Source organism: Rhinichthys klamathensis, unplaced genomic scaffold (genome assembly GCF_029890125.1).
Source record: "Rhinichthys klamathensis goyatoka isolate OS25496 unplaced genomic scaffold, OSU_Roscu_1.1 h1tg000191l_1, whole genome shotgun sequence".
Classification (NCBI taxonomy): Eukaryota; Metazoa; Chordata; class Actinopteri; order Cypriniformes; family Leuciscidae; genus Rhinichthys; species Rhinichthys klamathensis.
Window position 1 is genome coordinate 3374551 of NW_026606717.1, and position 17106 is coordinate 3391656.

Consider the following 17106-nt stretch of genomic DNA (forward strand, 5'->3'; position numbering starts at 1 on the left):
TGAAAATGAGTCTTCAATTTATGACAGGCCATTAATTCAACCTTATTCATATTTGCGGTGAAACTAAAATTCTCTGTCACATGCGGTAAAATATGTGGATTCCATGCAAATTGGGCCTATTTTTTTTCTTACATTTTGTCTGTTTTGTTATTGATGTTTATTCTTTAAAAAAAAAAAAAAAATGATGAATTCAAAATAAAAAAAATGATGTTTCAACAGCAGTTTCAGTTGCTGCTAAGCATTCTTCAAGCCCAGACAATCTAATTTCTCTCTTTAATTGTTCTTGCTCAGATATCTTGGACTCTATAGCACCTTTTAAATACAAATGTCCCAAATTTACTTCTCTGGAATTATCAGTAAATATTCTCAAACCCCTAAAATCCTGTTCAGCACTATACATTCAATAATTAAACCTTGCATCTCTAATTAAGTAGAACCATCCCCTTAGTGTGAGAGATTTTTGAGGGGGGTTTTTTTATTGAAAAGATTGATGGCATTCTATCCTTTCTTATTCCTTCTCACTCTAATACTCTGGTTGACTGTTCCGTTATACAGCCAACTTGAGCATCTTTCAGCGGGTGTCTTTCTCTGACCTGAGGAACTCAGTGATGCAGATGAAATCTACAACTTCGCCCCACGATGTTGTTCCCTCTGACATCATAAGTTATTTTGATACAAATGGTTCTAGCATTCGAGTAATTATTAATTCTTAGTCACTGGTACTGTCTCGATAGATCACAATATCCTTCTGTCATGCTTTGAACAGTAGGCATTAAGGATTCAGCACTACTCTGGTTTGAATCACATCTTAAATCTAGGACATTTTCAGTGGCTGTTGGCCAGTTTTCTCATCATCTGTCTCTCTCTCTCCTGTGGGGTTCCTCAGGGGTCCATTTTGGGGCCATTACTCTTGCTGCTCTGCAATATCATTAGGAAATATATAATTTCTTTTCATTTCTATGGCGATGAATCATAGCTGTTTCTTCCATTAAAATCTAGAGATTCTCTGCAGCCTCTCATGGACTGTCTTGAGGATATTAAATGTTGGATGGCAAATAATTTTTAATAATAACAGGTAATAATTATACAGGTCTGCCAGTAAAGCACTCTTACATGTCCCACGGTCACGTCTTAAATCAAAAGGTGACAGAGCCTTTGCAGAGTCTGCTTCACGGTTATGGATTCAGTTGAGTGCTCCTTCTATTTCTGTTTTTAAATCTAGACTTAAGACTTTACTCTCTAGGCTTTCCTGACTATTAACTTGGATTACTAACTGTTTTTAATATTTTTTATTGTATTTTATAAAACAAATTGTACAGCACTTTGGTCAAGCTGAATTTAAATGCTCTATACATACAATTAACTTTATTACTTCCTAAATAATAATGATAAATCACAGAAACTGTAGTTTTAATATTTAGACATGGTCACAGGGTTGAAAAAATTGGCCAACTTGATATGAAAATAACAGCATATGTAATACACTCATGCTGCATTTTATTTGAATGTTACGCTTCTCCTTTCACTGAACAAAGGGGGAAAAAATGTGTAAGAGGCCCTAATTTGTACCCCATTGTTTGAATTAATTTCTGTGGCTGTGTCGGGTAGTTTTGCTTCAGAAAAACTCACAAAAAGTGCAGAGAGGAAACCTGTTTAATCACGATATGAAAAGATAAACTATTTTAAGAGCCAAAAAGCATTTAATGGACCACATGTAGTCTACATCCTGCTGCTCTTGCCATCCAATGAGTCAAAAACTGCCCCCGTCTCAGTCTCATAATCATAAATCAAAGTTGGGCTATTCTGTGCCAAAGGGGCTTGATTTTTTTCAGCTTCATATTCCGTCAATTGTGGCAGATCCTCGGGAGACGTGCGGCTCTGATCACTGTTCTGGGCTTTCCTGCAGCACAATGTGACTCTTGTGATGATGGTATCCAATGGTTTGAGTGAGTGCATCCAGAGAGGAAGGTGGTCCCAGGTTTGCAGCCACCAAGGCAGGAGGTGAGGCTTTTGCGATTGCAGTCTATTCACAACAACAATGCAGAGGAGGAGAGCAACACATGGCACACAGATCCCCAGCAGAACCTGCCATCCAGCCATGGAGAGGGCAAAGACAATGGATGGCAGAAGGAGGAAGCACAGAATCAGGTACAGCACAGCAAACCACCTATATTTTGCTGTCCGCTCACCCAAAAACCGTGCCATGCGAATGGGGAGACGGCTAAGAGGAACTGGGTACCAAAGCAATATTCCCAGAATGTTGAAGATGAAATGACACAGAGCAACCTGAGAGAGACAATGTGCAGAGCATCATGAGGGATGGAACATTGTTTTATTTGCTTTACAAACAGACTATCTGAAAAATAGGTCTCTAGGAATGAGCAATACAACTTATTTTCAAATCCTTAGTATTAAGGCCAATATCGCCCACTGATACTAATATCTCTATTAAATATACAGTATATCCATATTTTTTATGGATGAAATTAATACAATTTTACCATTTATTAACTTAAAAAGATCATTTAGGATAAATTTGCAAGCCTGTTTCTCAGTTTTGTTTAGTTTTTTCAAATAAATTTTGCCTATTTAAGGTTGATGTTTATTTAATGTTTATTCCTTGAAAATAACAAAATCAAGGGAAAAAAATGTGTAATTTTAGACAATTATCATTAAATCATTCATTATCAACATTAAAAAGGATTAAACTGCTATAACTATCAAACTTCTGTTTTATCATTCGGTAAAGGGATAGTTCACCCAAAAAAAAATGAAAATTCTGTCCTCATTTACTCGCCTTCAAATTGTTCCAAACCTGTATGAATTTCTTTCATCTGCTGAACACAAAAAAATATATATATTTTGAAGAATATGGGTAACCAAACAGTTGATGGACCCCATTGACTGAAAAAAAGTGTCTGATTACCGACATTCTTCAGTTCAAAATATTATTTTTGTGTTCAGCAGAAGAAAGAAATTCATGCAGGTTTGGAACAATTTGAAGGTGAGTAATTGATTACAGAATTTTCATTTTTGGGTGAACTATCCCTTTAAAGTTGACATGAAATAAAGTGCCAGATTTACTAATCAGGGAAAATTAGCATGAGAGCACAATCCCATAAAAGCGCAGATGGGAGTGGAAAGTTCAACACGTGATCTACTGACGACACGCAAATTAAAGAAACACAGACGCAGCCGAATCATTTCCATAATGACAAACGCGATCTACCAAGAGCAGCTCAAATTAGCATCTGATTTAAGACATGCTTTTTTTCGGGTAAATAATGGCCCAAACCAGTAAATTGGTCAGTGCAAACCTTAGTAAATCACTTTGCATAATTAATTTAAATACTTCTGAAAGGGAAACTCCTACAAAGGCATATGCAATAAGGTCAGCCGTAAAAAATAACCCTGTCCATGCCATTTCAGCACAAATTTTTCACTGCGTGTTTTTAGTTGACAGTAGTTTTTTTAACACCACAAAGAGGGTCTGCGGTGGCGCAAGCTGTTAGTAAATCTGGCCCAAAGGCTTCGATCGTCTTTTCTTCCCTATTGTGACATATATCTGAGTGAACTTCTTGAACGAGGAAATAAATGTAGGGTAGGACTTGATTTTGTCCATCAGGAATTGATTGAACAGTTAGATTGATGTTGTTTGCTAATTACTGTAATCTTATGTGAGTGACAGGATGATACAACATTAGCCTACGTATTATCGGAAGCATCAATATTCTAAGATCAATCCACCATTCCTAGAGTGCTGTAACTCAGTCACTGATTAATTGTGACAATGTTGAGGTCTCAAAAGACATCACCTGAAAGGCTGCAGCTAGCTTGTCTCCTGGGCTAGCTAATGCAGCTAAGATGGCTGTAGTGGTTGTTCTAATGGAAAAAAGCCTCATTAAAAGAATAAAATTATTATATTATAGTAAAGTCATATACTATGTATACACACTACCGGTCAAACTTTTGGGTCAGTAAGATTTTTTTTTTTTAAGAAATTGATAATTTTATTCAGCAAGGACTCATTAAAGGTGCAGTATGTAATATTGATAGCTAGTGGTTGAAATGGGTACTGCAGTCTAAATTCAAAATATTTGAGAGGGTTGTTTTCTGTATTCGCACTTCTTCCTCCTCGCGCGGGTTTCCATTCAGAGGACACGCGACGCTTTTTAGATGGATGCTGAGGCTTTTTCGGTTGGGTAGAATCTGCGATCTCTGACCTACTTTGTTTGCTGGCTTCTATGGCTATACGCTGTGTTTTCCACCAAATGGCAACCCTGGGTGACGAAATAATATTGGGTAAATTGTCAGCGGCGGGATCGCACAAACCAAAACAAAAACAGGCATTCCGACACGGAAAGCACATTTCAAAGTACTAGAATAACTGGCTGTAGCATTGTTTTTCAGAGAAACAAGTACAGTTGTGCTCAGAAATAATGGCACCCCAGGTAAATATGATCAAAACTGTAAAAAAAATAAATCTGCATCATTTATCCTTTTGGTCTTTCATTAAAAAAAAATGACAAAAATCTAACCTTTCATTGAAGTAAAATAATTAAAAGTGGGGGGGGGGGGGGATCACATTATGAAATAAATGTTTTTCTCCAAAACACGTTGGCCACAATTATTGGCACCCTTTTATTAAATACTTTTTGCAATCTCCTTTTGCCAAGATAACAGCTCTGAGTTTTCTCCTACAATCCCTGATGAGTTTGGAGAACACCTGAAGAGAGAGATCAGAGACCATTCCTCCATACAGAATCTCTCCAGATCCTTCAGATTGCCAGATCCATGTTGGTGCTTCTTCTCTTCAGTTCACTCCACTCATCAGGTCAGGGAACTGGGACGGTCATGACAGAAGCTTCATTTTGTGCTCCGTAACACATTTTTGTGTTGATTTTGATGTTTGTTTTGGATCGTTGTCCTGATGGAAGATCCATTTGCCCATTATAAGATTTCTAGCTGAAGGCGTCAGGTTTTGATTTTTTATCTGTTGATATTTGATAGAATCCACGATGCCATGTATCTGAACAAGATGTCCAGGACCTCCAGCAGAAAAATATGCCCACAACATTAAAGATCCAATGGTATATTTAACTGTGGGCGTGGTGTACTTTTTATCCTGTGTGCACCAAACCCATCTAGCGTGTTTGCTGCCAAAAAGCTCTTTTTTTTGTTTCATCTGACCACCGAACCCTGTGTCGTTTGAAGATCCAGTCTTGTCTGACAACTGAATTTGCTGGAGTTTGTTTTTTGGATGAGCGAGGAGGATTTTTCTTGAAACCCTCCCAAATAACATGTGGGGATGTTTGATTTTTTTTAAGGCTTTTTGGCCCCAAGACTCAACTAATCTCTGCAATTCTCCATCTGTGATCCTTGAAGAGTCTTTGGCCACTCAAACTTTCATCCTCGCCGTCCATTAAGACAAAATAGACGCACGTCCTCTTCCTGGCAGATTCGTAACATCTTCAGTTGTTTCGAACTTCTTCATTTTTGCCCTGATGGTCAAAATGGGGATTTTCAATTCTTTAGCTATTTTCTTACAGTCACTTTCTATTTTGTGATGCTCAACAATCTTTTAAAGCACATCAGAACTATATTCTTTGGTTTTACTCATTGTGGTGGATGATTAAGGGACTTTGGCCTTTGTGTTTCCTCATATTTAAACTCCTGTGAAACAAGAAGTCATGGCTGGACAATTGCATGTTCCTAGTCACCCTGGTGTGATAACAAAAGGTAAATATTAATGGGAATATACTTCAGAGATATTTTACTCGTAAGAAATTCTAGGGGTGCCAATAATTGTGGCCAACATGTTTTGGAGAAAAAGATTTATTTCATAATGTGTGTTTTAGAATGATTTTTGAAGGATCATGTGACACTGAAGACTGGAGTAATGATGCTGAAAATTCAGCTTTGCGTCACAGGAATAAATGTGTAAAATTATACGTGTAACTTGAAGTTACGTTTCTTGAAAATGGTATTAAAGTTTAAAAAAAAAAAAAAAAAATCTGTAAAAAAAATACAAAACGTATGTTTCTAAGAAATTGGCACATGTATTTTAAACAAATTTTTTTAAAGATTTTTCCTTTTATCAATCATGACACTCTCTATTGTCATTAACCCCTAAAAGTCTTCACATTGTAAAAAAAAGTATATGATCAATTTATAGTTCTGATGACACGTTTTAGATTGCTTAAACTCATCAAAATAAGTTCAGCAATTTTCAACCTTTTTATATTAAAGGTTTTAAAATAATTCAACAAACGTTTTTCAGTTTTATCAGTTTAATGTAACTAAAGTTAAAATTACTTAAACATCCAAGTTGATTGTAAAAAAAATGAAGGCAGCTACTTTTTTTTTTTTTTTTTTACAGTGCACCTGTTTGAAAAGACTACCTGGGTTTGCCTTTGGGAAGAAGAAATAATGTTTGAAAAATATAGTCTGCACACATTATGGCTTGTGTGGCAGCTCTTAAGCTCTGTGGGATTAGTGGTCTCCCAGGCAGTGTAATTAGGATGCTGTGGATCCATAATCTGTCATGCCTCACTAGAAAGTATAATCACTGTGTAGCTAATTACAATAAATCCAGGAGCAAAGTTAGACAATCACTCGTCTATCAATCAGAAGCCCAGGTGGATTAGAGAGAGTTGAGAGCATCAAGTGAACATCTCTCTTCACTTGGTTCTGTTTCTCCTTTCCTCTATTTAATTTCTCTCTCCCTCGCTCTTATTTGTTGAAGCACAACAACTTATGTCTCTCATTTCTCTGGGAAATCGAGTGCATGAGTTACTACATTGAGTAAAACCTTCACATTATTCATCGACCTGAACAGACCATTTATTCCCAGAGCACAAAGCTCATAGTGAATACGAATGAGTGGAAGTCAACAGTCAACCCTGTGAGGGCTAAAGATTGACTCCTCTGAGGCTCAGTGGTGTCTAAATGCAAATATTAGTGCATTACTCAGAGGTGATCTTGGGTGAAATGAATTTCTCGGGTTCAGTTGATGCACAGCTAAATTATACAGAAGAAATTCAAACTCTTTGCTGATATTCTTGGCCATAAGTTCAGCCTGGTCATCTTAGGGAGGAAGGACTCACCTATCAAAGGAGTGATGGCAGAAGTGAACACCGAACTGCTCTGAACAACAAAAGTCATTCCAGCACCAACCAGAATGGCCAGGTAGCCAGTCAACCAGCCAAACGGAAAAGGAAAGTCTGCAGGAAAGTGATTTGTTTATCACCTAAAAATGCTGGAAAAATGACAAGATAATTGAGGCTCCCTTCAGGGTTTCTCAGACTGAAACACTGGATGAACTTTTTAGCATGCTTTTGAAAAGGGAAGCAGTCAAAAACTGACAAAGTGCTTATTGGAGCCTATAAGTTCTTTCAAAAACTCAAGTTAGATGCGTTCCTGTGTCAACATATTCTGTTGGTCCTGGAACGACATTCCTGTCTGAAAATTTAATCCTACCCATAAGTTATCCCTAAAATCAGAGGGTAATGATAGGTGAATAACACTGATAAGCACCTAACCCTGGTTGTAAGACTGAAATTGGCATAAACTTGTCTCTCAAATCTGATTGGTTGATTGAAATGTTTTTCCAGGATCAACAGAGTTTTTGATCCTGGAACATGTTGCTCTTGGTGAAATCAGGTTCTGCGTCAGGGGTGGTTCTGCCATTAACCCCATCATGAGGGTTGTTCAGAATAAATATAATAAATGTGCTAATCGGACCATCAAGATTCATAAGAGCATATCAATGTGTTGAGATGCAATACAGTGACATACACTCACCAAAAGGATTATTAGGATAACCATACTAATACGTTTGACCCCCTTTCACCTTCAGAACTGCCTTAATTCTACGTGGCATTGATTCAACAAGGTGCTGAAAGCATTCTTTAGAAATGTTGGCCCATATTGACAGGATAGCATCTTGCAGTTGATGGAGATTTGTGGGATGCACATCCAGGGCACGAAGCTCCCGTTCCACCACATCCCAAAGATGCTCTATTGGGTTGAGATCTGGTGACTGTGGGGGCCATTTTAGTACAGTGAACTCATTGTCATGTTCAAGAAACCAATTTGAAATGATTCGAGCTTTGTGACATGGTGCATTATCCTACTGGAAGTAGCCATCAGATGATGGGTACATGGTGGCCATAAAGTGATGGACATGGTCAGAAACAATGCTCAGGTAGGCCGTGGCATTTAAACGATGCCCAATTGGCACTAAGGGGCTTAAAGTGTGCCAAGAAAACATCCCCCACACCATTACACCACCACCACCACCAGCCTGCACAGTGGTAACAAGGCATGATGGATCCATGTTCTCATTCTGCTTACGCCAAATTCTGACTCTACCATCTGAATGTCTCAACAGAAATCGAGACTCATCAGACCAGGCAACATTTTTCCAGTCTTCAACTGTCCAATTTTGGTGAGCTCTTGCAAATTGTAGCCTCTTTTTCCTATTTGTAGTGGAGATGAGTGGTACCCGGTGGGGTCTTCTGCTGTTGTAGCCCATCCGCCTCAAGGTTGTGGCTTCACAAATGCTTTGCTGCATACCTCGGTTGTAACGAGTGGTTATTTCAGTCAAAGTTGCTCTTCTATCAGCTTGAATCAGTCGGCCCATTCTCCTCTGACCTCTAGCATCAACAAGGCATTTTCGCCCACAGGACTGCCGCATACTGGATGTTTTTCCCTTTTCACACCATTCTTTGTAAACCCTAGAAATGGTTGTGCGCGAAAATCCCAGTAACTGAGCAGATTGTGAAATACTCAGACCGGCCCGTCTGGCACCAACAACCATGCCACGCTCAAAATTGCTTAAATCACCTTTCTTTCCCATTCTGACATTTGGTTTGGAGTTCAGGAGATTGTCTTGACCAGGACCACACCCCTAAATGCATTGAAGCAACTGCCATGTGATTGGTTGATTAGATAATTGCATTAATGAGAAATTGAACTAATAATAATCCTAATAATCCTTTAGGTGAGTGTATGTGGTCAAATAAGAAAAATAATATCTGAGAAATCTTTTAAAGCATTTCACACGGCTCCTGGCAATCACCTTAACTGTATAAACGGGTAGTTACCTGTGTTGATGATTTTCTGGATAGCTTTAGCCACTTGTCCCTGGAGGAGGGAGTTGAGAAGCTTAACCAGCAGCAGGAGGCAGGTGCAAAGCACCAGCAGTGAAGAAGACAGCAGAATCAAGCCCACAGCCAGATCAGACAATCCCGTCTCCACAAATAGATGAGTGCCTGCTCCAATACACACATGCATTTACATCTTCACTCTCCTGTGGAAATGTGCCCGTCAGTCACGCATTGACAGGCATGTGTTCATGTTAACAGTGATTAGCCCATCAGCTGCTGATTATGGGATGTGTTAGTAGAAAAAGGATTTCAGATTCTTACAAAAAAGTGGCTTCTAAAAATGAGGCCCACGTTTATAATTGAGGGCTTGAGTCATAGATTGTCCCCTGATAAATATGTATATATTACCTATTTTTTCTCATTATGATGGCTCATGAGATTATAAAATGTTATTGTCTCAAAGTCAATATGTGAGGCAGGATGACTCAAAAGCTCATTGAAAGTTTAAAAACATCTTGCTTCCTAAAACAGCATGTACGCTGTTTGTTACTGTTGTTGATGTCGAATGTGTAGTTAGTCTTTTACACAAGCATCTGACTCAGAGGCTTTCTATTGCAGGATGTGCTAATACAAAATAAATGACAGTTATTAGCCCAGACGGAGCTCTGAGTAAATGCAGAAGAGCCAAACAGTCAACAGAGGGATTTAGAAAGGCATTTCTCTGTATTAAAAAATCTTACAGTTTGAAGCCAGATAGAATGGATAACAATACTGTTTTATTTTAAAAAGTGTGCATGAAATGACTAAAGGCCGATTGATCAAAGGAAGGCTCTATGCTGTGTTTTTGTCCATTTTATTCGCTATCCCTTTGAAATTTGACTCACATTTTTCGGCATTCATGTGAAGTGATGTGGTTGGTACAGCTGAGGCTTCTGAATGCGGAAAAGAAACATTCTCTTGGATCTGTGGATTAAAAAAAAAATGTAGATAACGTCATGTGCTGCGTCAAAAATCTTCATCTGTAAGCAAACAGAAACGTTGCTCACCGTGATCCGTGTCTGACACCAAACTTTTATCAGGCTCTTATTGCGCAGCACCTCTTGCCCTGTGGCTATACCTACGATTACAGTCTTATCCAGCTGAAAGGGAAAAATAACATTTTCTTTTAACTCTAAACTCTAAGATTAATGACAGACTGAAGAGTACCAGAGGGTGAACAGTGTGATATTTAATTAGGCTACACAAGTTTTAACAAGCTACAAAGAATTTAACAAGACAACTAATGACCAGTTTTCTTTTTATTTATAATGACACCCAATTGGCCGCATACTTTAAGAAATAAATCACCAAAAATTAAAAATCTTTCATTATTTAATTATACTCATTCCAAACTTTCTTCCTTTCATTGAAAACAAAAAGAGATGTTTTGAAGAACGGTCACGCTGATCTTTTCCATACAATGAAAGTGGATGATTATGAAGGGCTGTCAAGCTCCAAAAAGGTAAAAAACAAAACAAAATAAGAGCACAAGAAAAGTTGCGAATAAGACTTGCGTGCCACATTCTAAAGGTGCTGTTACAAAAAAGGTCCATTGTCTGTTGTCAATACTGTGGTGATTCTGTGAATCACACAGAAGTCACTTTCGAACTGTAACAAGGTTTGTATTAAGGGAAGGAGGAGGCAGAAAATATAAATTGAGGCGAATGTTAATCGCAACTTTAATCACAAAATAAACAAAAAGAACAAAACTGAAGTAAAGCGTCAGCCTCTCACGGAAGACTTCCGCATAAACTAAAATAAAAACACTAAAATAAATGTCCCAGGCATGGTCCTCTCTCCTCCTACACTGTCATCACTCCTCCTTTTATCCTTCCGGTGTTCCTCAGTGGGACTCGAGACCGTTGTGGCGCGCAAGTGGCGCTAATGCCGGCCTCGCTCCATTCCCACTGCTCTCTGCCCCCTCCCCGCTTGCCACACAAACCAAGCAGCTTTCTTTTGTCACCACGGTAAATCCATGTGACCAGTTTGAACCTGTTGAGGAATCTGTGTGCGTAAATCTTTCGCCCTCGTGCAGAATTCACCATTGTGTGGATGGCTATCAAAATGACTGGATTTCACCTGGGAAATTTCACTGAACAACAGTAAATGTGACTGCACTGTAAAGTCCTGTTAACACTAACAATGAACAAGACAGTTATAACAATAATTATATTTGTGTCGTGACAATTCTCTGAGTGTTTGTCATGGTAATGGGTATTTCAATGTTGATATGTTTGGTCTTGGTGGAATAGATCTTCTGCTGCTGCTGTTTATTTTTACTGCAGAGCAAGTACGGTACTTGCTACTGCCAATACATACACAACAAGCTGCTGTGAGAAAGACAGACATGCTGCTGCTGCTGCTGCTGTGCAATATAATATACATGAATTACCCATAACAGATCTATACAGGTGGAGCTGGGGAAGGTGGAGGGTTTCTGAAAGCGCGCTGCACTGCTATAGCAAATGCTTAACAAGTATTTGAGGGTTGAGCAGCGAGCTCATTGGCTACTGATACGGCAGGAACCAATCAGCTGCGCCCTACAGATAATGATGTGATTGCAAGCAAGTTGAGTTAAGGCCCTATAGCCTGTATCATCTAGAGTTCCACGACAGAACTTTGTATTAGAGTCCACGCCAATACACTATATCATTCTGTTCTGCTTTGCGGTTTGTGTTGTCTGCTGCTTTAAATGATTAAGCTCTATATATTTGTGTGGATTCTGATTGTAAATGTTTTTTATCATTCATCATCCGGAAAATATAATTCTGAAAGTGATTGCAACTATGTTGTGTCTTTATAGTTATAGTTTTAGTGTGGACTTTTGTATTCTCATAGAATTAGAAATAGAATTATTATTAAACTTTATAATTATAGTCATCATCCTTTGGTCTGAATGGCCCTTAAGTCTTCTGAAGACAGATTTATGTGAGGAACAGACCAAAATGTAAAACAATATTCTCTGAAACATTAATTGCATAGCTTGAGAAAAATGTTCAATAAAGCATGAGTCGCATTTGGACCACTTTTATGATATGGTGATTTTGTCATTTTTCAATATTGACAGCCTTTCAACTGTGTACTAAAACTTTTCTTTTGTTTTCCACAGAAGAAAGAAAGGCATCCTTGTTAGTCCTGGAACAATTATTTCTATCAACCAATCAGATTGTATTACAGAATAGTGCTGCACCTGTATAATACTTTTGGTGAGGGGTTCTGTGATGACTTTCAGGAGCTCTGGACCATCCTCTCCGGTCACGATGTTGAAACTTTCAACCACCGCCTCCGACGCGAGCCTGATCACGCCAGTGATGGCTTCCAGCGGCAGCAACACCAACACTGACAGCCAGTTAAAGCAATCGTGCACTGTGGCACCCGCAAAGGCTCTGAAACAGTCCCACGCAGAAAGTGTCATTAAAGAGCTCCAAACTTTTTATTGATGGTTGAATGCTGACAGTGTGAGGTACTGTATGCTCTCTCTACCGTTTGAACTCCTCTCTCTCCCCTGCCTGCATCAGAGCCACTATGGTATTGGTGACAGATGTGCCAATGTTTGATCCCATGATGATGGGAATGGCAGATCCAACATCCAACACTGCATGAAACAGAATGTAGAAACCCGATCGATAGATGTGAGTCACGTTTCAATAACAATCATCCTTAGGCAGTTGAGAGAAGAAGAAAAAAACAGGAGGCTGCTATTGTGCACAAAACGTTCATTCTCAGGAAGTAAGTACTGCTTCTCTCCAAATAAATAAAAATCTTAATTTCAGTTTAAATTATTTAATAATTTTACCTGTATACAAAATCCTAAAGCTTCTACTAAAGAGGAAAAATGTGCAGCGTTCACGCCATGTCGTAATTGCTGTAATTATGAGATGACAACATGTGACATTGTACTCGGAGCTGTTCGGAATTATGCACTATGGCAACAATATCAATGTCAAAATTAATCTGCGGTGCACATGTTGTTCAGTGTTCACACATGGTACAAGTTGGAGCAGTTTACAAGTTGTAATTAAAAGTTCTACGAGAGTGTGAATGCTTTGTTCAAGTCGTAATCTCGTAATTATAATTATGACATGGCGTGAACGCACCTTGTACAGTACAATATATATATAAAACAATCAGCATAGCAACAAGGAGAACATTAGGTTATAATAATACAGTAATAGCCTATTAATCATTGTCACTGCAATCGATAACTGGTTCACAAGAATAAGATGCCGCCATTTGCATTTGTATTTGTATGAAATAAGAGAGAATGATTTCATAGTGAGATATGAGAGACACGAAAGTAGCGAGAGTTGAGTGAGGCAGGATGCGATGACATAAACGACACTGTCTTGACACTTACCGGCCAATTTAAAAGTACATTCTATAAAGTATGAATGCGTGTAGTATGAATGAAATTCAGACATACATTGAGAAGGGTCTATCTGCGTTCCTCAGTTTTGCAAAACACAACCTACAAGTTAGGCCTACAAGTTACGCCTCTTGCAATGGAAAAATGATCTTTTCAAGTAGCCTATTTATTTGGTTTTATGCATACAATGTTTGAAATTATTTTGCTTTCAATTCTTATGAAGCTGTGTGAATTCACCGAGCTATTGATGAAATATAGGATGCCCCCCTGAAGACCATTGTGGATTTACTTTTGCACGGTAAAATTTTTAGATATAAGTTTAGCATGTGCTGGATGATTATGCATCAGCCAATGTGTTATTATGCAACGCATTCTCATCCCAAGGCGTCACTAAAATGACAATTTTGACCATGCTTCAATATTCGACGCTTTAGGCACCCTTTAGCGTCAGTTACATGACGGGATCCTAGGGCGTCATCTTATTGACGCTTTACCTTCAATTTGGAAATTGGAACTTTACCTTCGATCCTTAGGTGACGCGGGTAGGTTTAGGTCTGGGGTAGGGTTAGGATTAGATAGCGTCATATAACTGACGTTAAAGGTAAAGCGTCAGTAAGATGACGCCCTAGGATCGTGTCATATAACTGACGCTAAAGGGGGCCTAAAGCGTCGAATATTGAAGCATGGTCAAAATGATTCCCAAGGCGTCAGTTTCATGACGCCTATTATAGGAAATAAATAGTAGCATTTGCTAATTTAGTTGTTATAGCACAAAATGTCAAATATTAAAAGAGGGGAAAGATTGCCCCTACTGGGGTAAGAAGCCATGCATAAACTGTTATGTATAAATTCAATTTGATATAATTCTTATTAATATAAGTAAGCATATTCAATGCACAAACTGAATATTAGGGATGGCCCGATACCATTTTTTTTCAAACCGATACGAGTACGAGTATTTACATTTGTGTACTTGCCGATACCGAGTACCGATACCGATATTTCTACCGCAAAATTAATAGGCTCCCAGAAGAGAAGACGACTATTTTAGAACACAGGTTAGAAGACTGTTTTTATTTTCTTCTCTGCTTGTTTTAACAAGTCTAAAAATAAAAAATAAATTGTAAAATAATAAATGTATTAACACACAAACCACTGTTAATTTAACATAAAAGCAAGCAGGCTACTGCGTGCATGGTCTGGCATTCTGAATGCGCGCAAAGTGCGCTCCCTTAATAAATCCTAAAAGCTGACAGTTCATCGCGATCTCACACAACTCTGTTATTATCAATGAAGCTGACTGCACAATCAATCTTTCATAATATCCACACTTTGTTCATTATAATTAGAGGATTTGCCAGCATACAGAATTCAGCACTGAACAAAAAAGTCCGTTTTGAGTGGTGAGGGGAGTCTATCTTAAATGCTTCTGATTGGCCATTGCGTTCCAGAAATCAACACATATGTCTGTGATTGGCTACATCGCTCAACGCTGTAACCATGTTATGAATAGAAACTCTGTCCTGTAAATCGTTTCTATTTTGTTGTAGTTGTTCTTGTTGCTTTTCTGCAAGAGATGAATAAAAATCTTTTATTTTTTATTCATAGATATTTCTAGTTTGCGGGAGTCCCGCGAATCGTTTTATTCTCCCGTAACCCGCACACACAGAGTGAGTGCATTACCGCCCGCGCGCGCGCTCGGCCATCAGATCTATGATGCGTCTTCAGATGTTTAACTAGATTGCTGGTGTTAAACGATGTACTTTCTTTCCCTCCTCTCGACACCTTAGCTGAACATAACTCACAGTCTGCCTTGCTGTTGTCATCACCCCTTATCTTGAAATGAGCCCAAACCGCCGACATTATACTTTCCTATGCCTCAGTTCACCTCGACAAAGCACTCGCGGCGGCCAGTTTCGTTTTGCAAAATGTACGTGGTATCGGTGCGTGGTATCGGCGAATTTTTATGAGTACGAGTACGAGTATATTAGGACAGTATCGGCCCGATCCCCGATGCCAGTATCGGTATCGGGCCATCCCTACTGAATATTAAGAAATATCAGCCCGCTGGCAATTAACCAATGAGAATGGAGCATTCCAGAGTGCTGTGCTGTGCTTTAGGAATGATAATATTCTATATGGGTTTTTGGATTATGCAGAGCGATACTGGGTTTGTAACGACTGCATCTGACTTACATCCAGAGGAGACCAAACTGACAACAATGGAGGTGGAAGTGCTGGAACTTTGGACCAGGACAGTAACCAGTATTCCGACCACCAGTCCCGCCACAGGGTTAGAAAAGACTTCGTTGTCCTTGAATATGTCCCCTGCAACCTTACCTATCCAAAGATACAACACGTCCCAATCAAAGCTTTTTTTTCCTCTCTGAGGATGTGATGTTGAGATTAGTAGTTAGTGGTCACAAAGTAACCAGCTTTTCACATTTCACTTGGAAGAATGGTGTTTACAATATAGTTACTATATCAGTGAACAGTGGAAAACGTAAAACAAAAATATGTTAAAGTTTACCTCCAGCTAACTGAAAGGCTGAGCTCAGGATGTCCAGAGAACAGATGAACAAGTACAACAAGAAGAGAAGAAGAGGTATCTTGCAAATATTGATGAAGATGTGTTTTCCCATCGTCCCCATCAAATATGGTTCTGGATAAAAAGTCTGTTTTAAAGAATTATTAAATTGAATTATTAAAGAATAATCACGAATTTTATATTTGTTTTATCATACTCACCTACTATTTAATGGACTGATCTGAGATCTTTGTTGTGAGACAGGTAAAATAGTCCTACTTTTATTCTTCTATGGCTCAGATGACGTTATGGAGCATCTTGCCATAGATCACCGCTGGGGGGGAAATATTTGTATTGATTTATATTTATCTTAATAAAACATTTTTATCTTATAATGAAGCAACAGAGTCCGTACAATGTGCACAATGTGACCTGTGAATTCACTGAAAATATAAATTAGCTTTAATTTCATCCCCCCTTAGCGAAATCCATTTTCACTTATCCAGGATTCAGAAAGCAGAAACACGTTTGATTGAATTCTCCTAATACCGTCATTCCACAAAAACATCATAGTAAGAAAATATCTCGTTTTTGCTTTATTACCATTCTGATGCGTTTTACCACCATTTCATGTGTTTGTTTATGTGTTACCAATTAACAAGTTAGCATTTGTATGTATCTCACTCAGATCGTCATGACCGTTTGAAAACTGAACATTAATAACTATAAAGTTCATTCTGTTCCTGAACATTAAAAGCTCTGAAACGGTCAGTTGCTTAATTCTTCTTTATTAATTCTTCTTTTTGATATATGAATAATTCTGTTGATAACTACTGTCTTGATTGTGAAGCAATTACGCACGACATATATAAGATAAAAAGAAAACGGCATGCTCAATACATACCTCATCATATAATGATGCTCTGCGCACCTGGCTGCATATGTATTCATTTATCAGCCAGCATTTATACGCTATCTCAGTTTGGGGGACAAAGTCACTCATTATGCAGTGCATAGTTAAAAAGTAAATAGAAAAACATGGGGAAATAAAAGTTGTACATTTA

General features: G+C 38.4%; 1 protein-coding gene across 1 annotated transcript; it reads right to left on the reverse strand.

Moving 5' to 3' along the window:
• Positions 1-1635: 1635 nt before the first annotated feature.
• On the reverse strand, positions 1636-16994 carry slc34a1b (solute carrier family 34 member 1b). The gene is given in 12 exon segments (XM_056262144.1): positions 1636-2286; positions 3816-3882; positions 7067-7223; positions 9108-9275; positions 9995-10073; positions 10157-10249; positions 12340-12535; positions 12633-12744; positions 15712-15855; positions 16046-16177; positions 16264-16376; positions 16947-16994. Coding segments are annotated over 10 exon segments (1704 nt in total). The 5' UTR covers positions 16167-16177; positions 16264-16376; positions 16947-16994; the 3' UTR covers positions 1636-1719.
• Between the last annotated feature and the right edge of the window lie 112 nt (positions 16995-17106).